Consider the following 27,071-nt stretch of genomic DNA (forward strand, 5'->3'; position numbering starts at 1 on the left):
CAAATTGTTATAGCCAAATCCACAATGGAATATGAATTTATAACTTTAGATAAATGTGGTGAAGAGGCTGAATGGCTACGCCATTTCTTAGAGGATATTCCAAAATGGCAAAAACCTGTGCCACCAATAAGTATACATTGTGATAGTCAATCTACTATTGGAAAAGCACACAGTAATATGTATAATGGTAAGTCTAGACATATACGTCGTAGACATAATACCATTAGACAACTACTCTCAACAGGAGTTATCTCTATTGACTATGTAAAGTCAAGGGATAATATTGCGGATCCGCTAACCAAAGGGTTAATAGAGAGTTAGTTGAGAAATCGACAAGAGGAATGGGACTGAAGCCCATGAAAGAATAAGTTGGTATAAAGGAAACCCAACTTAGTTGAATGGAGATCCCAAGATCTAGGTTCAAAAGGGACAACCTAATTATATAAACTTAGTGATGTCACTGTGGGGATTATCCCTAAAACCATTATTATATAAAATATCAGTGATATTGTAAAGAAAAGGATAGCAATTTTGCTTTAATGATTCTTAAGTGGAGTAAACAAATTACTCAAAAATTAAGTAATCACCTATGTGAGAGAGAAGTGGGGCCGCTTCAAAGGAGAATTATTTAATGGCTAAATTCTTTAGAAACTCTTGCAGAACCAGGTTGATATTCATGGCCAAAACGAACATAACTATGAGAACTGAACAAACGTTTAGATGATTCCTGTGTGAAGTGTATGGTTCATTTACATAAGAAAGCTGGACAATTCAAGGACATCATGTCTACTGGACAACTAGTAAAGTAAATATACTTTCACAAGGGAAGGTTCAAAGGGTAACACCTACCTATCCTATGCAGGTTTCAATTGTTGAACACTATCACAGAGTCAAAACTAAAACAATTTTCATTCATGTGGGGGATTGTTGGAAATATGGGATAAATTGATGGGTGAATGAATGAGAAATTGATGCTCAAAGAACACCCTTGAGTTGGAAGTGGGAAGTGAAAAAACACTAGTCCCACATTGGAAAAGAAAGAAGGCTATGGAGTGCTTTATATACAGTTACATTCGCTTAAAGTGGTAACTATCATAGCACAAATACATGCCTCGAGCGCAGGCCCAGGGGGTGCAAATCCGACGCCCGATAAGCTGAAACTTGGGCGCGATTGCAGGGCCGAAAAGTGGGCCTCACGACGAGCCCAATTTTGCCTTCTGATTTATTTTTCAACTCAAGCTGTTACAAATTTTAATTTGTAACGTATGATTAACAGCAGGTTAATGGCGTTAAGTTGTGTTGTTACAGAATTAATTTTATAACAGCATATTTAATCAGTCGTTATTCCCAATGCGATTTTCTAAAATCTGGAGTTGAATACACTAATAGTTTTTATTAGTGCATTTCGGTACCTCTAATGCCATTTTTTTGGAAAACGATACCCAAACACAATTGAAATGGGTAAAGACTTTTAAATGACTTTCTTATTTTCGAGAAACAGGCTCTGTCGCGATAAAAAAATCCCAAATCTCGAATTTTAACCTTATTAGACCTACTAGCGAAAAATCAGGTGTAAACATCTGTTTTCTAAAAGCAACTCAAATAAAGCAAAGATTGAAGAACTTCTTCTTTGGACATGTATGATTTACCCCAACTAATGTTTTTACCATAAAAACCCCAAATTGGTACACTTAATTCCACCAAAATTCCTAAACTTGTACACTTATGACAAATTTACCCTCCGTTAAAGTAAATTAATACCACAAAAAATTACAAATTAGTATACTTGTGACAAACGGAGGGATCAAACCTAAACTAATATATTTGTTAACTATTACGTGTCATCCAACTCAGTAATTTGACGATAAAATTTAGCGAAAACTAACTGGGGGTAAATTTATCACGAGCGTACCAGTTTGGGGTTTTTCATGGTCAAAAAATTAGTTTGTGGTAAATATGTCTTATGCGTATCAGTTTAGAATTTTTCGTGGTATTAACTTTTATAAAAATGAGTTACTTGATGATGGCGAGCAACATACAAGATGAGTGAGAAGATCTTCATCCTCAAGAGAGCACAACCCGAAATATTGGTAATTAAAACTCTGTCCTTTAAGCAGAAAATAAATGATTTGAAAAACATTTCATTAAAATTGATTGTTCGTATAGTTTATAAAAACGAATGAACGAAATGTATTTTCACCGTCCATTAAAATATTCAAACATAAATTATCGTCGATAATAATATACATTTTTTATTGATTGACTATATCAAGTAATATTCGACAAAAAAAAAGACAGACTATATCAAGTAATATAAATGATTATTTTTTAAATATATTTTTAAAATTATTTATTTTTCGGTCGCCGAGATAGAAAATCACAAACGGTATTTTATCCCGCGAACCTCGCGGGCCTCACCGGAGCGAAAACTATATATATATATGGAGCGCATCCCGGCGACGCAGATGTGGCCATCACGTTGACCCTCTAGACGCAAGAATGGGTGGCCACCGCAAGAGCTCGGCCCCGTCGCCGCCGCGCTCCGCCCCTCCGCCGTCGCGCCTCTCGCGCTTCTGGTCGTCGGCCACCCGGTCCAGGGCCCTGCCGCCCCCGTCGGACGCGCCCGCCGCCCGCACCCCCCTCGCCGGGGACTCCTCCCTCGTCCGCCGCCTCGGCCTCTTCGACCTCGTCCTCCTCGGGATCGGCGCCTCCATCGGGGCCGGCATCTTCGTCGTCACCGGCACCGTCGCCCGCGACGCCGGACCGGGTTAGTGTGGTCTCTTGATTCTGATTTTGTTCGGTTGGTTGCCGGTTCGGATTTGATTGGCTTGGGGTTTTGAATGGGCGTTCGAGCTTCGGGTTCTGGTTATGCTGGAGTAATTGGATATGTAATCTGTCTTTTATCTCTGTGCGTTATCTCGTGAGGTCCGGTGTTTCTACCCGCCGATAATCCGATTATGGAGTCGTGTTTTATTGAATTCAATGTCTGAAAGTAGATGGACTGAGCCTGGTAGAAGCCTAGAAAAATTCACGAAATCGTGGAAAGAGCAAAGCTTCCTAGTTTCATATATGCATATTTCCCAAGCAGTTCTGGTATTTAGGCTATCCAGCACCTTACAGAGAAGCACACCAAGATAGCTTAAGAAGCTGAAATGAAAAAGACTTCCCCTTGCTAACACTTGCTCAGCCAAACATTAAAGAATTCGAAGAATAAAGGAATTGCTGAACTCTCATTTAGTTCGAGAAAGAAGTCCGAACTTTGGCGGAAGGAGGGCATAGGAAAAATTAGGCACCTCGACTCTCACTAATAGCTCCACAAACAGCACAGCTAAGAGAAGATACAGACTTAAGACATTCTGTACTTGTTCAAAACCAAAAGCTGGTTTAACAGAGAAAGCCAACAAAACACTTGTGCTTCGGGATGCAAGGTCAGGATCTGACGCACTTTTGCTCGGTCACTTTTTGTCGACAGTATCTTGTGATATTCTCAGCACTCCGCGTAGAGAAAACAGCACTCATAGTGGGGCTCCAAATGGCAAAATCCACAGAAGTGCAGATTGGAAACAAACTACCGCATAAAGCAGCTTGTATAGTAACTAAATACTCTGATATAGCACTCCATTTCCAATCTGACTCAAAAGCAAGGACAGATACTTTTGAACTTACAGCGTCTTTGGGTGGGGCAATTTGGAAATCAGGGAAATAATGCAGTTAATTACTAATGCATCGTGTTTGGCACGGTTGATTAGGAGAGAAGGGAGAAGGAAACTATATTCTATGCAGACCATCCCACTTTTTGCAGGGAATCAGAACTCGCTAAACATGAACTCCGGAGGGATTTGGATAGATTCGGAGGGAAACTCCTAATCCTTTCTTCTCTCAACTAAAAGAACCAAACAGGATTGTCTGTAAATCACCACGTTAAATTCCTTATCTTCACTCTGAATTCCTTCAACCAAAGACAATGATAGTGACAAGGCAGAATGATACATGACTCTAGAAGGAAATTCGAGCAGTACAAAAAGATGCCAATTCTCAAACCTTATGTGAGTATTTACACTATTCTAAATCAGATGCTTTGAGAAAGTTCTGGTTATTTCTCACAGATTCAAAAAAAATTTCCAAGGATAGGAAAGGATCACCATTCACCGGGTATACTTACAGTAAGAAAACTCCTTCCTTTTACCATCTAAGTCCTGATCCAAGCAATCCACTGCGACCAAGATTGAGCAAATAGAAACCCAGCACAGCAGATAATCCTTGCTTCATTCTGATCAAGTACGCCTTTCAAATGCAGTCCTCCCTTTTCCATAGGTGGATGAACCACTTCTTATTATGCTTTAATGCCAAGAGCATTATTAGGAACAGTCACCCTTCCAAAGAAAAGTCATACAAGCTCAAGTTATTGATATTTTCTTTGGTAAAATGAAAATGTTACACCAATAATTCAGGATACGCAAGACAACCGCAATTATGAGTTGGATGCTACCAGCAAGAGAGAGTTTGAGAGAAGTTTGAGATTGATACTTACCTAACAACCTGTCTATCAATGGCTTACAATCCTTTCCGGGTAATATTATAGTAATTAAGGTACAGCTAGATAGCATACTGGGAGCTTGCCAGTTTTGAACTTGCTTAAAATAAAATATGTACATACAGAAAAAAATAAATTAAATAACTATCAGTAAACCCATTCAAAGATGCAGGCACAGCTACCATTGTTTCAAAGTGTGTACTTATCAAGGATGTTGTGTATCAATGAAGTTGGATTTATTCTATCTACATATGACATTGCTTCCTCTGAAATACCTTGAGGATGTTGTTCTATATGTCACCTGGACTTATACCTTGTCTAGTGTACTTACAGTACATGAATTTCTGTCCCTTGCGGTCCACTTATTTATCATACTTATTGATGCAGGTGTCACCATTAGCTTTGTGTTAGCTGGCGCGTCTTGTGTGCTAAATGGGCTCTGTTATGCAGAACTTGCCTCTCGTTTTCCTGCTGTTTCTGGAGGAGCTTATTTATACACGTATACAGCTTTCAATGAGCTGACTGCATTTCTAGTCTTTGCCCAACTGATGCTTGATTATCATATTGGGGCAGCTAGTATAGCTCGAAGCTTAGCAAGCTATATGGTTACAATGTTGGAGCTCTTTCCATTCTTCAAAGACAATGTTCCAAGCTGGATAGGCCATGGAGGTGAAGAGTTCCTTGGAGGAAATCTATCCATTAACATGCTAGCCCCCATAGTCTTAGCTGTTCTGACTGTAATTCTAAGTCAGGGAGTTAAAGAATCTTCTGCTTTGAACTCAATCATGACTGCTACTAAGGTATTGTTAGCTCCCCCAAATAGTGTACCTAAAGAATGGTTTATGCAAAGATCAAACCGGCGAACTTAATGGTGGCAGTGATGCCTAGATAAGAATTATGATATTTGGACTCATTTGACTTTTTTCGCATTTCAATCAGTTAGAATGCATATGATACCAACTAATTTTATAATGACAAAGCCTTTTCATCTCTCTGCAAAAGAATTTTCTAAATTTGCATAATTAGTGGTATTCCATTTGCTTCTGTACAATTTGCTTTCATTCTTCAGTCCTTATAATGTTATCTTTCTGTCTAATGTATTGCTTTTCCATGCAAAGAATTTCACTCTACCATGCCTGAGTTGGCCATGTCTGCATTATTCATTTTTCTTCAATGGAAAGATCTCCAATCGTTCGTAATTTGAGGACAAACAATTTATCACATCATGTTAATACTGGCTTCATGGAAGGTTCCTATTTATATCCTGTTTTATCTTTTATCCTAAGGGTCCTGCGATTCTAATCTATGTTTTTTTAGTTTCTTTGTAGAAACTTTTTACACTCAATTAATCTATTGTTTTTAGTGCTTTGTTTTAGATCGTGTGTCTATAAGATTCTATTTTGTTTTGAGAGGCCTATGTTGTCATTGAAGAACCTAACATTTGATTATTATAGTAGAGCTGCTATACAAGGAAGGTGACAGTCAATAATGACAATCGTCATTGAGACCATTTTGGAATTTATCTTATCTTATCCTCAATGGATCGGTAGCAATTCTAGTTTGTGATAGCTATTTGTTCTTTGTACTTATTATCTCAGGAAACGATTCGTTTCTTGTGCCATGGAGGCTCGCCTTGTCTATGCACATTGGAACCTGATTGATTCATATTTCATAAGCGGAAGCATGAGTCTTTAGTAACTCTTCCCTTTTTGGGCAAGAACTTTGCTATTACTGAAAATAGATACGACCGAGTTCCTGATTTGATCTGACTTCCCAGGCCAAAGCTGATCAGTTTGTTGTAATTTCTATTACGAAATGGAAATTTACCACTAGATTTATAAAATCATTTGTGGAAATAACTTTTAATGATGAGGTCATAAAGGCTGACCCCACCTAGTGGGATAAGGCTAAGTTTGTTATTAACTGTTGTTGACGAATTCTTCTCTCTATATGCCTTTGTTACTTTTAACTTGTATGTTGTTCCTTCATAAAATGACCTTTCCCATGACCACTGAAGGAGCAGATAACCCAGACAAAACAAAAGGTTTTTTCAGGAGACAAACTTGATTCTTGAAGCATTTCTTCTTTGGACATTTGTTTGCATTGTAATGTAGCTATTGCCATGATGCATCTTTTGAATCCTTGAATGAGCCACTAACCTCATTGTGCAGCACAGATCTTTTTCATTTTATATGAACTTATAGATTGCTTGGTATTAAGACTATTTTTTCTAGTAAGTAGATATGTAGTATATTACTACTACTACCATGGGTCCCAATGCCCAGCATTAGCTTAAAGACTTCTTGAATGCTTTAAAGACATTTTTTGAATATATTGTTACCATGTCAGAATCAAATGCAACTCCAACTAGTTGTCTGTATACACAATAATTTTAAATGCCGGATAGAACATGCATGTGAACGAATTTGTCTAGACAAATATTATGAATTATTATCTTTGTCTCTAATTTGGTTTGTCACTGAGCGTGTATGAAAAACTATGTAAGCCATTGGTCCCTGTACAAAATTACTTCTGAGGTCGATATTTCCAGGAATAGTACTTCTGAAGTTTGGTACTTATCCATTATTCACTGTTTGAAAATGTCTTTTTGTACTTCCAGATTATTTACACCTTATCTGTTTTTCTGCAGGTCATTATTGTTATTTTTGTCATCTTTGCTGGTGCTTTTGAGGTCGATGTTTCCAATTGGTCGCCTTTTGCACCCAATGGTGCCAAAGCAATTTTGACTGGAGCTACTGTAGTATTCTTTGCTTATGTCGGGTTTGATGCAGTAGCTAATTCTGCTGAAGAATCAAAAGAACCTCAGGTATACTACATGGCATTCACCACAACTATAAACTCAATTACACTGCATTCTTCTATGATTATTACTTCTTTCATTATTTTAAGACTTATCTTCTTTTCTATTGACTGATCCAGCGAGATTTGCCGTTAGGAATTTTGGGAAGCCTTCTTGTATGCGTTCTATTATACATTGGTGTTTGCTTAGTTCTCACCGGAATGGTACCTTACAAGTTTCTCGGTGAAGAAGCGCCGTTGGCTGAGGCTTTTACATCCAAGGGTATGAAATATGTATCCATCTTGATCAGCATTGGTGCTGTTGCTGGTCTTACTACAACTCTTTTAGTTGGTCTTTATGTTCAGGTGAGTCGCTTTACATTCAACAACGAAAAGATCGACCTTTTATTACATAGCATGGTCTGTCAATAACCAGTGATTTGTTTTATGGGCAGTCTCGACTATATCTTGCTCTTGGCCGACATGGCTTACTACCTGGTGTATTTGCTAAAGTACACCCGACTCGCCATACTCCCATTCATGCTCAGGTGTGGGTTGGAGTGGTTGCAAGCATATTGGCGGGCTTGTTTAATGTGCGCGTCCTCTCTCACATTCTTTCTGTTGGTTCTCTGGTAAGGGCCAGCTATGTCCTTTTCATTTTCATTCCTTATCATTACAATAGTATGTCTGAGTATTTTGGTAGTTCCTGTATGTGACAGACAAAGAATTCTCCTCTAGGTGATTAATTTTGATGGTGTCTTGACTGCTGCATGTGCATCAAATTATTGTTCTAATTCTTATGGTTTTCTCATGAATGCAACTGTATACAAACTAGTTTTATCTTTTTGGCCAGTGCATACAAACTAGTTGACATAGCATCATCATCTATGCCCTCACCTGTCTTTCTTTTCTTCCAGACTGGTTATTCAGTAGTTTCAGCATGTGTTGTTGTCCTTCGATGGAATGACAAGTCAGCAAATGAAAATTCTTCAAGATGGATTTCAAGCTGGCAGGAAGGTGTTCTTAGCCTTTTCATAGTTGCCTGCAGTGGTTTTGTTGCTGGACTTTGCTATCGTGTTGACGCTCCACTTGTATTTTCACTTGCTGCTGTCATTGTTGCTTTGCTTGCTTCTGTCGCTCTTCAATACCGGCAGGTGAGCCTCTCTCTCTCTCAACTGTACGTTGGACAATCACAGTATAGAGAATATGGAAAGAAATATGTTGCTGCACAATCTGTCAGTCTATATTGCTTATTTTTAGAGTTAGTTTTCCCATGCATTACATTATGCTTATCTATTGGTCACCGTCATGAAGCTTTAGCTTCTTTTCCCATCTCTCTCTCTGTCTCTCCCTACTAAAGCAACAATTGATAGATCTTTTCTTCATGTGGAGATGATGGAATGTGGGGTTGGCAAGATCACTTAAACCATCCCCAATGTTTTTTTATCCTACATTTTCCGTTCTTTATAGGAAAAAGAAAGTTCAAAGTGAGGTTTTTATATGAAATCTCTTGGTGCAATTTTGATAGGATGCATAGTACGGTTTTTAATAGTAGTTCCTCAGTTTTACCCGTTGTATGCTTGGTAGAGTGGAGCCAAACTAATTGGTTCTCAGCTTTCAATTTTGAAGTAGTAGCTGTCCTTGTCACTCTAGTGGCCCAGCTAGCTACTTCTGATGGCTCTATCTGCTGTATTTGCCGATTAAGGACAGGCTCTAGTGTCCTGCTGGCTTAAATTACTGACTAGGATCATGTTTAGTTTTGTTGAATTCTCTTTTAAAACAATGAAAATTAAGATTATACTTCTTATTTGTCTTGAGATAACATTGATTCTCCCCAGGTTTATACGCGGGCAGCGAGCTTCTCTTGTCCTGGGGTTCCAATTGTCCCAGCCATTTGCATCTTCTTCAACATCTTCCTCTTTGCTCAGGTATGCTTATGAAGCATCTTATGGAGAAGCGGTTCTCTTATTAGTAGGGAAGACGATGAGTTATTGTTCGGATACATCTATTTAAGCTTGTAAATGTCCTGGTTCTCTTTTGCAGTTGCACTATGAAGCATGGGTAAGATTCATTATTCTCAGCATCATTACAGTTGGAGTATATGCATTCTATGGGCAGTATCATGCTGATCCACATGCGGATGAGACAATTGTTTATCACCGGGTTCCTGTAGAAGTTCAATAGTGATTATGCAGGCAATACTCTTGTAAATAGGCATTGTACCAGTCAGATGTCTGGCATTGATGTATCTATAGCATAGGAATTCAGCCTGTTTTAGCAATAATACCATCAGGAAACGCATGGTATTGGTCAGATGTTTACTATTGCATAACGCTGTATTATAGGGGCTAAGGGCTCACCCTCTGTCGGCACTCATCGATTTCTTGCATCATTCTTGCCTGATGTTAGTGCTGATCCAATACAAGGGTGTTGCCCCGAGATTCTTGTTCCCTGTTGTAATTTATTCTGTAAAATGTAGGGAATTGGAATTGGCTGGTTACTCAAATCAACTTCATGATCTTCGTTTTCAAGTTGTTTCTATTCATATTTGGCCGAAAAAAGTTTGTTAATTCATAAACATCTCATCATGGAATGTCCGGCATTCTACGCAACATGTAAAATAATGGATCTATTCTACGAGCGCCAATAGGATAAACATAGTGCTGCGATCATCCTCAAAATATGAGAATCTGTCTAAACGGCAGAGACCACTCGTTTTCATGCTTCTTGTTGGATTATATTGATATTTGAAGCTGAGTCGATAATAAATCATGCATCGACTCTCCTTTGCAACTCTTTAAGTCCAAATAAAATTAACTTCAGTGCAAGGATCATATAGATTCAAAGCGGAGTTTCCAATTCTCAAGATGAGTACTGTTCTTGTTTTTGGCTCTGACAGTTTAATGTGTACTCGGTCACTGTCAAAGCATCACAGCAACTAAACTGTCAGTTGCCAAATCAAGGTAAGTAACATACGGCACCCGACTGGTGTAGTAACATCAACATTTCCTATCCAGTGAAACCGGCACAAATAGGATGCATTAACATGAAAACTAAACAAAATCTGTCAAATAGAAAAGCAAAAGTTCGACAAAGATTTGTCAATGGCCATATTTTCAGCATCACCATATGCTCGTTCGTTGCAGTCCAGAGAGAGGGAAAAGGACACCATTTTAAGATTAACATATTCTCCAATAACTATGCTTCAGCCAATTACAGCTGTTAGCTGTTGTGTTCAGTTTAGTCTCAATTTTTCCATATAAGATCATCCCTCAATCAAAATAGAACTTCCCTTACAACGATCTTCTTGTTCATGGGAGCAGGATCATCCGCTAGCACTCTTGATGAGTGGACAAAGGATCAGATGGGCTAACATGCTCAATTCCTGATCCGTTCTGCAGGAAGACTCAATAAAGAGACCGCAAGCCTCCATTCAAGTGCACACCACGTCGGAGTAGAAACCTATGGTCCTCCTTTGGCAATCCTTGACGCCCAGCAATTCAACATCAAAAACTTCAAACTGTTTTGAGCTAAAAAACGTGGAAGGTCCCACCTACAGAAAAGACGGTCATCTTTGCATTAAGTTGATGCCAATTGCTTTCTCTCCTCTTGGAGTACTCAATTTTTTCTCCATAAATTTCCTTCAGCAAAATCAAACATCTCTCTTGCAAAGATTTTTAAGCCAGTGGCTGCACATTTTCAATGATGGCCAAAAAAAACAATAGCAAGATCAAAGCAGAGCTAACAAACAATGCTCAATGTCTTTATGCATCATACAATGAACGATAGCTATCATCACAAAAACCTGACCACGTTCAGTATGGAAAGTATTTAGAGAAGGTACTCAAAATTTAAATCCAAGAACTGGGATCCAGTGAGGTCAGATGGGTGTCTATTTACTGGCTTTATGCTTCTTTGAAGAAACCAGAGGTTGGAAGTTCTTGGTTAGGATCTTGAATTATATATGTGTGGAGGCTGTATTTGCAACCAATGAAGTTGCTGACATAATCAGCCAAGCAAATGCTATGAAGCATCTTGGGACCAGTGTTAGTTTCAGGTATTAGTATAAGGTCAAATTTTGAAGCTTGACTAGAGTGTACACCTGGTTAATGTAAATGATGGATTGTGACCACCTCCACTAACTTTCACCAATTAGCAAAAAGGTTAGGATTTTTCATCTTCTTCGTTTCCAGCAAGAAACCGTCTTCCAACACAGCATTCAAACTGTGGAAACAGAAATTCAATTTACGAAAGCACCAGCCAGCTTATCAAGATTCTGCATTATGCCCAAATGGTAGCTTTAGATGACACAGTGATGGGCCTTAAAGGCACGGACATACTTTATGCAGAACTAAAAAACAAAGGACTGATGCGTCACATGTGACATGGTGAATTATGTTTTCTGTACTTTAGCATCTTGGGTTTTCCTATATGATCAAAGACATTCTTGGGTCGCATGAAAGTAGGTATGTTAAATTTTTCAAGAGTAACCTAAAAATTTTATTGTTAAGAAAGAGGAAAACCGAAGGTATATGTATAGCTAACCAAGGAAGTCAAATAAAGACAACAGAGACAGAGCAACCAGATACCACGAGCAGAACTGGAAAAATAAAACATTAAGATTCTTACCGGTGGTCCAAGTTCTGGAGGAATAATGATTCTCCTCTTTCCCCCGGGTCTCATATCTTGTATTCCCTCCTCAAATCCTGCACCCAATTTCTCGAAATTAATAATTCGAAGCTTTCATTTGTTCTCGTTTATTTGTGTGGATAATGCCTAGGACATTTGTTTCCAAGCAACGAGCCGTCTTCAAATAGTCTGCAGTCCATCATGTACTCCTAACATTTGACTGGATCTAGAAATATGTGTTGTGCTTCTTGATTCTTTTTATTTACTCAAACAAATAATATCTAAAGAAAAGGTATATATAAGTAATTATGCTGATTAACATCTCTAATCAATTATTGCAGACCTGGAACTAAGCCATTGGTGCCCATACGGATTTTAGCAGGGGAACCTTGTAAGTAGGTGCTATCAATACGTCTTCCCGACTCATTGTAGCCAACATAGTGAAAAGTTACCTGCATAAGACCATTGACAAGGATTGCAGTCATCATAAGAAGCAGAGACATGTAGATTCATTGTCATGCTTCTCATTTCCCTGTTATTCATGGAGTTTTAAATGAAACATCAAGCATAAAAGTACCAACCATCTCAACCTTAGTATTTCAGCCTAACTTTCTGGAATCCCAAAAGTTTTTTGTGAATTGCTTTAACAGGCAGGGGGTCAGTTTATAAGAAACAAGGCAGTAGCATAGTATCACAGACCAATAGTTTTAACACGAAAATTCATTATCATGGTTCTCATTTCCCTGTTTTTATCAGATGTTAAAATGAAGCATTAAGCATAATAGCTCTAACATTGATCCTCAGCATTTTGACCTAGCTTCCAGAGTCGCAAAAGTTGATTTGTGAATTTTTCACCAGGCTTGGGAATCAGTTTTTCCAGCTGTCTACTATAACATAATGCCAATGATAACAGTATTGGACGAACAAGAATTCTGTGTTGATTAATAAAGGTGGCCAATGGTGATAAGTAAAAGAACAGATGGAAGCATCCAGAATCGCGATTTCACAAATCAGCTATTGTTGTATATGCATAACAATCCCCATTTAATTTTTACATGATGTTAGATGGCAGCCTCAGTTTTTCTCAATATGTAAACAGTATTCATCAAGTTAGAAAAATTAAGGCAATAATAAAAGAACCAAGTAGAAAGATAATATTGTGGAAAACTTAAGACACCCTACCACCTATAGTTAGTACAGAACAAAACTACTAAAACAATGCTCATCTTTCGAGACTCTTTTTCTAAAATCTTTTGTCTTAGTTTTCTTTTGATCTTTTCCTATAGAACTCGATGCAAAGGAAACTTTGCAGCGTTGCAAGTTCAAGAAATAAAGCTACAAAAATGAAAGGAAAACCTGCTGACCAGCCTTTGGACAGTCACCCGTACCAACTTCAAAATCCCGGTATATAAGTCCTGAGTCCCTCTTAATGTAATTATCTGAAGTTACCACCTTTACTTCGAAACCTGAATACAAATCAAAGCATCACATAAGTTCGGAGACTCTCTTGGCTAGGTGGGGGAGAAAAGTGTGAAATCAACCAAATAAGTCACATTGATCAGGTAAATTAATTGTCGGCAAAAAGAAATGTAGGTGCAGAAAACCATGTAAAGTAAAATCTCGATTATTATGCTGTGATATCAACCTTCTCTGATGAAACTTGGAAAGTCTTCAGGTGCATTATTTTCCTTCTGTATCCGCTTATTGAGTTCAAACAAGCGTCTCTCATCATACGGGTTTTTACTCTTTGTCTTTCCAGTGGAAGATGAACTTGGAAAGAAGACTGAAGAAACCGAAAGGAACAGCAGAAACCTCCGTTTCATCCTCTCCTCATGCCACAAAACATTCGCATCCTGCAATCTTTTGTCAACAGAAGCTATAAGAACCTTGTCATTCAGATTATAACACCAAATATTGTATAATAATGAATTGCAATGTGAGTAGAAGTTATTACCCCTCATCCATTTGTTTGTACAATAACCTCTGTCTTTCCCGCTTTTCACGCGATGAAGTTAACACGGCAGACGTCGAAAAAGTCCTGTCTGCAAGATGTACACACCATTGGAACAATTCAACAGAAACAACGGTTTAAATATTTGTTGACTATCAAATAAAATCTAGAGTGAGCAGCATGTCATGGTCTGCCACCAGCTTCAGGCGCTAGAATCCGAGGCCGTCCCGTCATCAAGGATCACCGGAACCACAAACCGAACCGGCAGACCCCAGAACCCAACCGGTCAGGCCCATGGTCCACCATGAACCCTCATTTTTACCTCTTTTCTTTCTCCTCCCTTTCAGACACTCAGTCAAGTGATACCCAATCAAAGCTCCATGAAAATCATTGGGCAGGGGAAAAGAAAAGAGCTTCCAGTAATCATTTACAGTCACACCCACATTCTTCAACAAAACGTGTCCCACGTACACTACCGGATTTGACTCCACGATCAACATACACGAAGCAAGCAAAACTAGAGGGGGAAAGTAGACCACGGAAAAGCGATGTAACATCAGGAAGTAGCACTACCCAGTCAAAAAAATTGACCCTTTAAGCAAGAAAAGCTGGAAGCTAATCGCGTGAGAGAGAGAGAGAGAGAGAGAGAGAGAGAGAGAGAGAGAGAGAGAGAGAGGTACCTTGGAGGGTTGGCGTGGGAGCTGCTAGTGAGACTGAGAAAATGACCATAACTTTCTCTTCTGGGTAGAGAGAGAGAGAGAGAGAGTTGAAGATGTTCTTGAGTATGAATGATGCAGGAATGTGTTTAAGGATGCAAGATGAAGGAAGACATTGGAGATGAAGTGAAGATGCTCTATCCGTTAAGGACAGAACCGACAATGCACACGTGTTTTCTTGTAATTTTGAATTTCTGAAGTTCTAATGTGATTAAAAATTGTTTCTTTTTCCTTTTCAAGTATCAAAATAGTAAAATGGATTGCAAAGAAATTTTAGTTTGCAAAAATATCCCTGTATAATATCTGAAGATAATTTTGCATTTTGCTCGTGAGTGACATCAAATAATAGTATTGTCTAATTCTTTCCGAGTAAAATTACGAACAATTATGCGTAATTTGGATGTTGCAAAAAAAATTCAAATGAAAATAGGTGAAGCTTATGCTTCCATTTTTTATGACTTCCATCTTCTGTTAAATTATTCTTGAAAATCTGCTCATCAAGTCGGGAATTTTTAATAATGAGAAGAGTGATGGATAACTTTTTGAGTAAAGTGAAGTATTTCCTCCACAATATTATATCAAATAATTAATTTTTTTATTTCATCGGATTTATGATATTCATTCTTGGAAACTGTTTCCTAGACTTAGAGGCAGGAATAAGAGTTCCTCGACTAATTTGGAATTCCGGCATGTTTGGTATACGAAAATGAAATCATGCTAGAATGGAATTGAATTGTATGAGAGTGGGAGTAAATTGAGCATTTTCTTATGTCTGTTTGGTCCCAACATGAATTGATATATTTCTATTTTCGAATTGAGTCTTTTGAATGAATAATTCCTTTTTAATTTGTCTCCAATTTTTTTTGTCAACTTTTGGCAATTTATAGCTGGTTGGGTTTTTCCATTTATTTTTGAAATAAAGTGAAAAATGTCAAGAATGTATGCAATGGAACAAATCATTCACTTAACCTTATTTATATTTTTGTAGATGTAGAAATAGATATAGATAGATGGGTAGATGGTCTAGTAGATTTCTAATAAGTTATTGGTGAGTAAATGATTTCATGTCTATAACATTAGAATGGGCTACCATAAGATATGTGATTTTTATTCTCAGAAAAAAGGAAAACAAAAAATTAATAAGTATCACAGATGTGTCATTATAAAAATAATTGTGATCATCCATAGTCATGATTGAAGTTACTTCAAAATCAGAGTTCAAGTGATTGGGGATCCGAACTTGTCATTAAGGGGCTAAGTTATAATCAACTCAGCCAATTACCTTGCTAGTAACCCAGGGTTCGGACAACTATTAGGAGTAGCTAGGCGTAAGATTATTGAAGTCCCACATACCAATTACTAGTGTTTATTTGTGAAGATCATCGAAATGATAGAATCTAATTGGTCTCAGATGGTTAGTGTATATTAATTTACAAAAAAGATAGAACTAAATTCCTTAAAAAATCTCCATCTTTAGGTCGAATTCCAATTTTTCACTAAATATTTTGTTTGTAAAAAAAATCATCAACTTTCACTTTACTCTCAAATTTGCCCTCACCATCCAAAAATTAGCGTTGTTATGTACGAAGGTGAGGGTGAAGAGGCAAGTTCTCCGACTACCTCTGATGTTGAGAATTTTTAAGAAATCAGTGGCAATTTTTTAATGCATTAGTAGATTTGGGATTGGAGTAAAAGTTAGAGTTTGTTTTAGATAAAAAAACAATTCAGGTCGGAATTGAGATACAACCCAAAGTTGGAGTTTTTTTAGAGAACGAGACCAATTTATTTCCCTTGAAGTTCATAGATAAGTGTAATCTTGTCACGCCCCAGACCCCACCAAGCCCGCTACATCCCGTCCATGGTCAAATTGAACGCGACGTCCTAGGACGCGTCGCCAACCCAAACAAACTATGCAAGCGGAAGCGAAATAAAACAACCCAGACAACTAATATGATGACGAAAGGATAGCACAAAACAATAATTCCAAAACATCATAAAGTAGTCACTATTACAGAACGATAACCTAGGCTACTAATTTCAAATCACGCTTTTCAAAAGGGGGCGGTGGTTGACAAGCTTATCTCCTCTACAAAAAGGTACTCAAAAGACAGGGTAAATTTGATCTATCCTTCAATCCTTGTAGTACTCTGGCGGCATCTCCGAATCGATCACGGTCGCAGATCTGAAAGTGGTTATATAATAACCGTGAGAACGAGTCTCAATAAGCAACACCCTAAACCCTACGTAGGCCAATGCGTACCCAGACAAGTCGTACAAGCAATCTAACCCTCAACACAGAGAATTCACGTCATTGTACTTACCTCGCCATCAAACCCATGCTCTGCACGTTAGTTAAACGCGACAAGACAATAATACTAACTTAATAACATATCACAATCAATCAAACGCCAACCACACTGGCACTCAATCAATCCAACCAATTCAATCACACATTTAATCAACCAGTCCAATCAGTTCAATCAATTCAATCACACTCAATTCGCATGCGTGGTCGAACAACTTTCCACGACCTCCCGGGTCCTCTCACACTCGCCGCGCCCACTGCGCCTCGGGCTCAATCTCACGGCCCGCGCCACTTGCGCCTCGAGGCTCGGCCCTTAGATCAAGCCGGGCTCGGTCCCGCGTAACCACGCCTCGGGACATTTTTCCCCTTCCAATGACCGTGTAACCTACGCCTCGGTGCGGTCATGCCTTTCTCGCCACACCCGCGTAACCATGCCTTAGGTTGGTAGCCCTCCGATCAATCCGGGCTTTTCTTATGCACATGCATCACCACACAATTCGTCATTCTCACAAGTCGTACCAATTGAACTCAAGGCATGCTCATCACAATATTCCACCAACCCGACCTTCAAGTCGGTCACATTCAGCTATCAATTCCACTTACAAATGCCACGATAAGCCAATCATTGACCCACCAACAATAGCCACAAACATGCACCCACAATCATCCCAATTCCAATTCACAAGCTCACGATTCCGACTTTCAAGCCGGCCATAATCACACGTAAATTTCCCACACACGCCACGACAATACGGATACTTAACCCACCATAATTAATCACTAATTAAGCCCTACAATTATCACAATTTAATTTAACAAAAACACACATACGAATATTGACCATAATCCACATGTAGTCCTTAAACCGGTACTAATCACGTCCTAAATAAGTCTAAAAATACCCATAGTCCTAAATAAGGATTAGGAGGTCACTTACTTCGATTTGGCTCGGGAAAAACTCGCACGGGCTCAAAACGGGCCGGGTGAACAAGAACGACGAGGTGCACGGGCGCGGGGCTCGGCCACGGCTCGGCACACGGCCACGGCCCGGGCGTCCGCCACGGCCCGGGCAAGCTCGGGCTGGTTGGGCGGCGGCTAGGTGAGCTCGGCCACGGCCGGGACGCTCGGGCGATGGCCACGACAACGGCGGTTGGGTGTCCCTAGTATGGCGAGTATACTGCAAGTGGCCGAGCAAGGTTGCTTTGGGGTGGTGGCGGACGGAGCGCGGCGGCGGCGGCCGGCGCGGCGCGGCAGCAATGGGCGGACGAGGCGACGCCGGGAAGAGAAAAATAGGGGAGACGTCGGGGAGGAAGGAAAAAGCGGGGAAAGGGGGCGGTGGCGGCCAAGGGCACTGGGCGGTGGAGGTGGATCGAGGGGAAAGCTGGGCAGAAGGAGCGGCGGCGGCCGAACGGCGGCACGCGGCGGCGGCGGGCCGGGAAAGACCCACGGAGAAGAAGAAGAAGAGAGGAAGAAAAGAAAAGAAGAAGAAAGAAAGAAAAGGAAGAGAGAGAGAGAGAGAGAGAGAGAGAGAGAGAGAGAGAGAGAGAGAGAGAGAGAGAGAGAGAGAGAGAGAGGAGTGGATGGGTCTGACAGGGGTACAGATGTGCGAAGGGGGGAAAGTGACCGGAGAGAGAAAGAGAGAGAGAAAAATAAATAAATATATAAATAATAATTGTGATCCAAAGGCCTATATTTAAAATCGAAAGCAATTTACCGCTCCAAATTAATCTTAGAATATAATAAGGGACAAATGTCAAATTAATTAAATCAAATTACCTTGAGGGAGGTCTACTAGTCCAAATTTGCATCCGATCAAAAATTCACTTTTCACATATCCCAGGCAATATCGAGGTTGGCCACAATAATATCGATACCGTCCAATTAAATTCGTCCCGAAACTCCGAGAAATTCGACACTAAAGTTTGGGCTCTAAATAACTGCAAAATTCGATCGAATGCGATTCTAGCGAAATCTCAAATTTAAAACAATAACCGGGAGTGATCAGTTCTCGGGCGATATTTTACTATAAGCATATTGACGAATTACACGTTTTATAAATCTCAAAAATAGGCAGAAATTCGGAATGTCACAGATCTAGTTTCTAAATGGATTCCTAATGACCGAATTTGGCTTGTTATAAAAAACTCGTAATAAGACTATGTCCATCTATTCTAAATTTCTAATATAAATCACGCTATTTGTTCTTCATCATGTTTCCTAAAAACAAATAATCCAAACAAATGTCTCTTTTACCGACCATCTAGAGAACATCTGCAATTTCCATGGAAGTGGCCGGTGACATTTTCATCTCATAACCCTCCCGCAGACCTCTCCATTGCTGAATCTATTCACTTGAAAACATCATATGCTTCAATCTGTTCCTTCACGAGGATGGACTCTCCATCCCCCGTTGGTGCTCCGATCAAGAACTCGGACGGTTCACTAAGACGGGCGATTCGCATCTCTTCGAAAGTAAAAAGAACTGCCCACCCTGTTGAAACCCCTAGCCCTCTGCCCCGAGATGACGAGCAAGCAACGGGGCCGCGGCAGAACTTGCGGCCTGAGAAGCATGCTACCGCCACAACGCTTCCCCATCAGAAGAATACGAATATCGAAGCGGAGAGGAAGATGGAAGAGATTGAAGAGGACTTCTTCTTCTTGACTATGGGAAAGGGACTGCCGCGGAGGACAGGCAAGAGATCGGGGAGCATGCGACAGCATTATGTCAACAGCGTTTATTTCCCAGGTTCGAGCTTGGGTCTGATCATGCTCGACAAGTACAAGATTCATAAAAGGAGCAGAAATTAGAGCTTCGCTGTTACTTTTAAGCGATGGATCTTCTCGTTATTAACCTAGCACCTAGGGCACACTTTTTTTGAATGTTAAGGGATATGGGTGCAGATTTTGTCTGGTTGCTTTTTCCTTGTTTTTATGGTTTCTAGATTCATAATTTTCTTGATAGGACGAATACTGTCCAACCTATAATTGCCAGTGTGAAACTGATCAGTAAATGAGATGTTTATTTCACTGCTTGGGTTTGGGTTCGATCTCACTCGACAGGCACCAGAGATTCATGGAAGAATCAGAAATTAGGGTTTCAATGTTCATGTGCACTTTTAACGATCGAATTTTCAATTTTTTTTTATCATTAATCTTTCCGCTAGGGCGTACTTTTGGGAACATGAGGGTGCGAGTGCAGATTTTGTTGCGGTTCTTTTGTAATTCTTTTCCTATCATGGAGTCGTGGATGTTTAATCTTTTCTGGTCATATATTTTTCTGGCTAGATGGGAGGAATTTAGAGTCTGCACAGTTTCGAGAATCTGCGGCTTACATCAAAATCTGTATTGAGTTCATGGTTGCTTTTCTACTTCTTCTAATTTGGGTACTGAAGAAGTTTAATTTTGCAAAGTGACTTCATGGGTATTCCGCCTACTCAATTCACCGTAGTTAGAGGTTCATAAATGATAGCGAAACTTATTATTCAGCTGACTTTAGAAAAGAAATCATTTGTGCCTTATTTTGACATTTATCTTTAGTCTGTCTCGCATGAATTCATTGTTTTTCTTTTCTGACTTTTTAAATTCGAGGCAAGGCTGTACTTGCAAGTTCGAAAGTCATCAGGAAATCAAATGTTTGTGTCGTCTTTGTGGAAAGACTTGCCAATAGTCTGTCTTGTCTTTTTCAATAGACCAATCTATCATGGAGTACAGCAAGTGTCTAACACTATCTCCTGCTTGATTGCTATTACAATGGTCTGTCCGTATCTAAAGACTTCAGCCGCATTTAGCTGAGTTGTCAAGGTGCCCCAGCGTTAGGATTAAAATCGTTCTGTGATATCTATAAAGACCCTCTCTCTCTAAATCGTGATGTAATGTTTTTTGTGCTTTCTCGTATTTCAGTAGCATAACATGATACAAGATTGTTGTGATGCAACGTTTTCTTCTACTAAATCTTGACAAATTCCAGTTCCACAACACGATGTAAGATTACGCAAGAGCACTCTAGAGAAGGCATTAGACTTTCGCTGAGAAATTTGTTGCCAATGGCTGGCACCGTCCAATTTTCTGTTCAAAATCCCTCGCTATTCTTGTTTCTTTGAATACAGTTCCAATGTTAAAATCTTGAGTACAGCGCGGGCTACACTGGTTAATATGGAGATCAAATAACAATTCTTCCAAACATAATTGGGTTTTGTTAGTTACTGATTGCTCCGTTACCAATTGGTTATTGCTTGATAGTTGAATTTTATTTTTGTAAGTGAAAGTTGATCGCCGTTGTGACCCATTAGATCGACTGATGCAGATAGATTTTGATTTTCTTGCATTTGCAGAAAGCATGACTAATTCTTCCTGCTCTAGAGCGAAATTGTGGAAAATCTTCAATGTCATCACGATAATATAGAGCAAACCTTTTACTTCTCTTGCTCATGTAATTAATACTGTTTCTAATTAGAATGCAATGGAACCTTCATATGGAAGTGATTATTCCTCTATGAGCTAATGCTATTAGTATTTCCAAGATTGCTGCCATGCCTGTCAATCCAAGACCGAAAAACTCGCAGATAGGAAAGGCCCACATTTCTAATGTCAGTCAAACGAGATGCTTATGTAGCATCACTGATCAAAAAATACAACGTTAATGCATATTGCCGAGGGATCATAGATGCATCAGAAGTACTTGGAGATGGTAAAACATATTTGAAGATATGAATTTTGATGTGGGCAAAGTAAAAACTAAAGAGCCATAGGTCTTATGCTTAAGAGTTCATTTGACATGATTGCGGTTGAATCATAACTGTGTATAGCGCTACACTTATGCTGTAAAACACTGTAATTAACATGTATGGTAACACATGTTCTAGAGCTACAACACCTTAAATTCGAGTGAGACTGCTTCCGTAAACCCTATTTTAAACTATAGTAACTGTGGAGGCGCTGCGGCTGCAAGTTGTTTGCCAAGCACATACGAAAGCTACAATACCCCTTTTTACAACTAAAGTTGCCATAGAAAAGCTGTACCCAACAACTTTCAGAAGTTGAAAAACTTTATTGAAGTTGGGTTTGAATTGTTTGACATTTAACTTCCCCCAATAACAACAACAATTTGTCCACCCTTTCTTTCATTAGCTTCTAGCACAATTATATCTGGACATTAATGTTGGTTCTGCAACTTCCTTCCATCTAATAGGCAATAGTTCAGAGGAAGTGCGCTTAGTGATGCAGTAGCATTAACAACAGGAGAGCTTGTGTCCGCAATCTACAAAGACCTTAGCATTTCTTTATTTATCATGATACACTCCTTTACTTTGATGTTTACATTGGACTTATTTCACAATGATACACAAAACGCAGCTAATTAGCTTCATATGCAAAGATTAATTATAGACCAGTGAGAGAATATGCAAAACGGCGTAGCATAATTAGAGCATCAACCTTTGTCGTTTGGGGAGCGATGTTGACACGTGGCCGTTGTACTTATCCTACATGAGCATTTCAATTTGAAAAGTTGAACGAATTGAAATACCAAGTCAGTGCACTCTATTATCGTAGTGAATCCACCAATCTTACCTTAAAAGGTGAAAATTTATGTACTTGCTTTATTATTGGCCGATTAGGCTTATCGGAGTCGCTCACTAAAAAGAAGCGAGGAGTGCATTCGCTCCGACGAGATTGCACAGGAAAGTTTATCGCGTTTCAGCATTCGCTTAAGGAGGCGTACTCGGTAATGTACTGTATCTCATGATTTTTTATCCCGATCACTGCACATGCATGCCTAAATCTCTTAGATCTATGACAGATTTGTCTATGATTTCATTTCTGAGATGTTCTTGTGTGATTCCTAGATTTTCTCTTGGTATATATCTTCGAAGCAGATCAATTTTCATTCTTTTATGCGTTTATGAGTAAAGAAAACCTAATCCATGGATCCAAAGGTGTTTGCAGGTTGATTTTTTTTGTGGTTTTTTTCCCTTTGAGGAGTTGCCGGAGACTCTTTTCCGGAGCATTTATTGTGCTTTTCCGAAGAGTTGACCGGTAACTCTCTCTCCGGGGAAAAGAAGCAAAAAGGAGTTGGCAAAGAACCGCAAAAAGAGGGGTAAAGACAAGATATTCCATGCATGAATGTGTTGATCTTTTTTTTTTTTTTGTTTTTGCCCTAAAAAGATGATGGTCGGTGGATTTTCTTCCCCAAAGCCAAACTATCACAAGGAAACCCTTCAGGGAGACTTGATGCTTGTTTTTTGATATGTTAAATTGCATCTCCGCTCTCTTGATTTACCGATCGTGTAATTTCATAGCTCAATTTCAGTTCTTGCCCTGCCAGAATGGTATGGGGGAGAACTATTGAGGGAAAATATTTCAAAACACCTTGAAAAGCTTTTAATAGATAAAATACAATTTTGGACAAATATCCTGCAATGAAAATGGTTCTTTAATTTCAAATCTTTACTTTGAAGCCAGGTGATTTATGATTTTACTTCCAAATTTTTCTGTTGCATGGCAGTTGCTATTCTCTTGTACAACTCGAAGCCCTAATTAATGATGAAAACCAGTCCTCTATAATAAAATAGTGCTTGCGCTAAGGTATCGTATCAGCAAGTTGTGATTCAGTGATTTTCTTTGGGTGATCTCATTGCTGTTTAGGGGAATTGATGGTAAAGTACATCGAAACCTTGGGTATTTAGAAAACCTATTTGCTTACTATTTGGCCTTTTTGTGTTATTTCAAGAGTCATTTTCATTGCATTCTTTAAAATGTTATTGTAGCCTTTATCCACAGTGCAATTACTTAACCTTTCACTGACAACGTAACAGTATACTTATACTTATTTAGCTTTACATACTGATTGTCTATATGGCTCGTGAATTTTGGTTTAGTAGAAGTTGATGCCTTACTCTTTGTTGATCAGGTTGTTGTTAGTCAACAATAAATATCAGAAGGCATAAAACTAATTTTTTTTTCTTTTGGTAGGAGCTACAGTTCTTGTTTGTTTGAATGAACAGAGGGATCAATCAATGCATCATGTCTAGTGAGGAACGTAGGAGGAGCTCTAGGATATCTGAACTGGAAGCGAGAAATGCACAGCAGAGAAGGCAGAAGGAAAATGCACAGCAGAGAAGGCAGAAGGAAATCAAGATGACCTTAGACAGCAAAGATGAACAATCCGATCACAAAAGAGGAAGGAAAAGGGTCAAGACAAGACCATTGCAAGATTTGATATCTAATCCTGCGGAACGACAAGCTTATGGGGTTGAACCACCAGCGAAGAAACTGGTACTCTATAGCATTATTTTCTAGTATACTTTATGCTCTCACTCCCATAGTTTGCTTAATTTGCATGCTTGAATTCTGACCAACGTTATCAGGAGATACACCACACTTTTATTCAGTTATTTGCTAGTTTAGTGAATGTTGTCATCAATCAGTCTCGTAATACTTTGAGCTGCCTTGGGAGATCATGCAATACATATAAAAGAAAACAAGTAAGTTTTTTGTGGTCCTTCTTATTGAACTAGCGTTGGTACATCGGTTGACACCATTTATGTGTTATTGCTGGTGCTTTTTGAATGGTAGAATTCAATTATTAAGAGAAAGATTGTTACTACTGATTATAAGCAAGATTGAGGCTTTAGAAGTTTCCTGATCATCCATTTTCTAGGGTTTCATGTATCATGCCTTTGACAGTTCTGTATCAGGATAAATATGAAATGATCAATTGGTTGTCAGTTCATCTCAAGAGAAAGGTTTTCAGGTTCTGCCATTATTGCTCAATCCCATCTTGTTACCCCAGTTTTTTATACAAGTTTGTCTCTGTCATGCACTGGTATCAAGAAAAGTGAAAAGCGAAAAATATATATGGCTTTGTTTGGAGTCCGTGTGAGAAAGCAACTCAAGTATATATAGCCATTTCCTTGGAGGACGTAAGAAAAGTTGTTGGACCATCATGTTCTTCATTTGTTGGAGATTCCGTGGTGCATAAGTCATAGAAGAATATTTATTATATTACAAAAATTGTCGTAAGCCTTATAATATGCTTTCACAATGCAATATACACGTTGCTATATTTTTCAATATTCTCCCATGGAATGATAGCCTATCGGCTTAACTCTCCATTAACATCAACTCCAGCGTAGCGACGCCTTCAAAAGTATAGAGCTTCGCACAAATGCTAGTAAGCTTTCAAACTAATTCATTACTTTGATCTTTTCATTCTATGGTACTGAAAGGATTTCTGAGATTGACTCAAACAATGTATTTCATGAAGCAACTCCAGGGGATTCCAAAACCCCCCTACCAGATCAAAGCAAGCTCGAGTTGTTGCTCATTCTTTTGCAAAGGTATGGCTATGTGAAAAAATTCGTAATCTGGGCATTGAAGACTCATCTCCTGTAGAGATATATTTATAAAACCAGCTTCATTTGGGTTTTATAGGTTGAGTTTTTCATCGAAACTTATCTTAGTTCGCATTAAACTGTTGTTACGGTTGTGACCATCTTCTTGATGGTGATGATAATGATAATGCAGGAGAGACTCGAAGGAAATATTCGCGGAGCCAGTAGACCCTACCAAGGTTGGTACCTCAGTGACTTTTTTCATGTACTGCATCCGGGTATTCCGAATTGTTGATTATGACCTATATATATTTGTTTTGAAAGGTTAAAGGCTATCAAGATGTCATTAAAGATCCAATGGATTTTGGTACAATAGGGATAAAGCTTAGCAGAGGCAAATATAATGCATTGGAAGACTTCGAGGTTGGCCAAGAAAATCCTCCTTTTATCTTTTGATGTATTTCGAAGTCAAATGATTGCTCATAGCTTTTCTAGACTATTTGAAAGATATCTCACCAGTCAAATGGTGCCCTTGCATGCCTCTTTTTATAAGAAATAGCGACCAAGAGAAATAGTATCTTTCACTTCTCTTGCTTAGCATAGGAATATGCACTTCCTTACCCTCGACTCCAATTTATCGTCCTTATCATGGACATACACGGGGCATCCAAACATTAATAGGCTCTAATAATCAGCAAGTTGATTAGTCCACACTTCCTCTAGAATCCAGAACTAATTGGTAGATGCTCGAGATTTGTTAATCAGGTGATGCGCCAAGTTCACACCCTCAACCTTAGAAATCTCGTGACAAACCAGCATAGAGAGCAAACACCAGGTTCTCTCAAGTAAAGTCCTGTTAGTTCATCCTGCAATCTCTCTATGCTTGCATAGAGAACATCTAAAAGCCTTTCTCTTCGATCTAGACTTACATTTGCCCTCTCTCAGAGTTCCTACCTCTGATCATCAAGCTCTCTGCCGCACTTCTCTGACCAATATCCTGCAACTTCTTCTGCCATTCTTTCGATAACACTGCAAACATCACTTGCTCCACCAATGTAGTCTCACTCCCTTTCATGATTGAATAACAACTGTGCTCATAAGAACTCAGTAAAGAATAGAGCTACATCATAGCCTGACATTGATCAGATGACTTTGTTAAATTCTATCAGGTGATCATGAATCAATGTTCCTTCAGCCATCTTGAATGTGAAGAAATGTTTAATAAGAAGAAACGTCTTTGAGAGGGATCTCGACATATACAATGCTTCAATTCTTTAGCCCAAACTGCAGCTGCACCCTTCTCATCTGCCACTTCAACCAAAATATTGTCTCCAAAATTCAACTGAATAATACTTCTAGCCTTTTCAAGATATCAGCTTCTTTATCGCTTTCATCCTCAGAAAACTTATTATCACCCTCAAATGCTAAGTCCAAGCCCTATGTCTCAAGTAGCGTCTGCATCTTAATGTGCCACAAGCTGAAACAATTTCTGCAACTTATGTTTTGGATATTATAGCACTAGTGATTTTCTGTTTCGCAAACCAAAGATTTTTTATGATATTACCAAAAGGCCTTGTTTGCATTAATTTCTGTGCCTCTTATTTGAAGCAATGTATATGAATTGCTTCAAACCAAAAATGGCTTTGTATACAGACACAGATAAGTGAATGAGTCTATTGCATTGCTTCAACTTGAAAATAGCTTTGTATACATACACAGATAAGTGAATGAGTCTAATCTTTTGTTTTCCAGTATAGTATTCGATTCTCAAGGCATATACTTTATAAAAGATATAAAAAGCCTAGTC

General features: G+C 38.9%; 2 protein-coding genes across 2 annotated transcripts; one reads left to right on the top strand and one right to left on the bottom strand.

Annotated features, from left to right (window-relative positions):
- The first annotated feature begins 2,422 nt into the window (after positions 1–2,422).
- Positions 2,423–9,864, top strand: LOC115661793 (cationic amino acid transporter 9, chloroplastic). The gene is made up of 8 exons (XM_056318304.1): positions 2,423–2,767; positions 4,922–5,334; positions 7,185–7,361; positions 7,475–7,699; positions 7,789–7,965; positions 8,251–8,487; positions 9,172–9,261; positions 9,377–9,864. The coding sequence occupies exons 1-8, from the start codon at positions 2,500–2,502 to the stop codon at positions 9,515–9,517; spliced, it is 1,728 nt and encodes a 575-aa protein (XP_056174279.1). The 5' UTR covers positions 2,423–2,499; the 3' UTR covers positions 9,518–9,864.
- Positions 9,865–10,405: 541 nt separating this feature from the next.
- Positions 10,406–14,788, bottom strand: LOC115661795 (peptidyl-prolyl cis-trans isomerase FKBP20-2, chloroplastic). The gene is made up of 7 exons (XM_030583995.2): positions 14,594–14,788; positions 13,917–14,004; positions 13,608–13,822; positions 13,319–13,428; positions 12,306–12,414; positions 11,963–12,039; positions 10,406–10,886 (listed from the first exon to the last, which is right to left on the bottom strand). The coding sequence occupies exons 1-7, from the start codon at positions 14,640–14,642 to the stop codon at positions 10,767–10,769; spliced, it is 768 nt and encodes a 255-aa protein (XP_030439855.2). The 5' UTR covers positions 14,643–14,788; the 3' UTR covers positions 10,406–10,766.
- Between the last annotated feature and the right edge of the window lie 12,283 nt (positions 14,789–27,071).

This window comes from Syzygium oleosum, unplaced genomic scaffold (assembly GCF_021117445.2).
Source record: "Syzygium oleosum isolate NSW1041296 unplaced genomic scaffold, Sole_v2.1 Sole_v2.15, whole genome shotgun sequence".
In the NCBI taxonomy this organism is placed as follows: Eukaryota; Viridiplantae; Streptophyta; class Magnoliopsida; order Myrtales; family Myrtaceae; genus Syzygium; species Syzygium oleosum.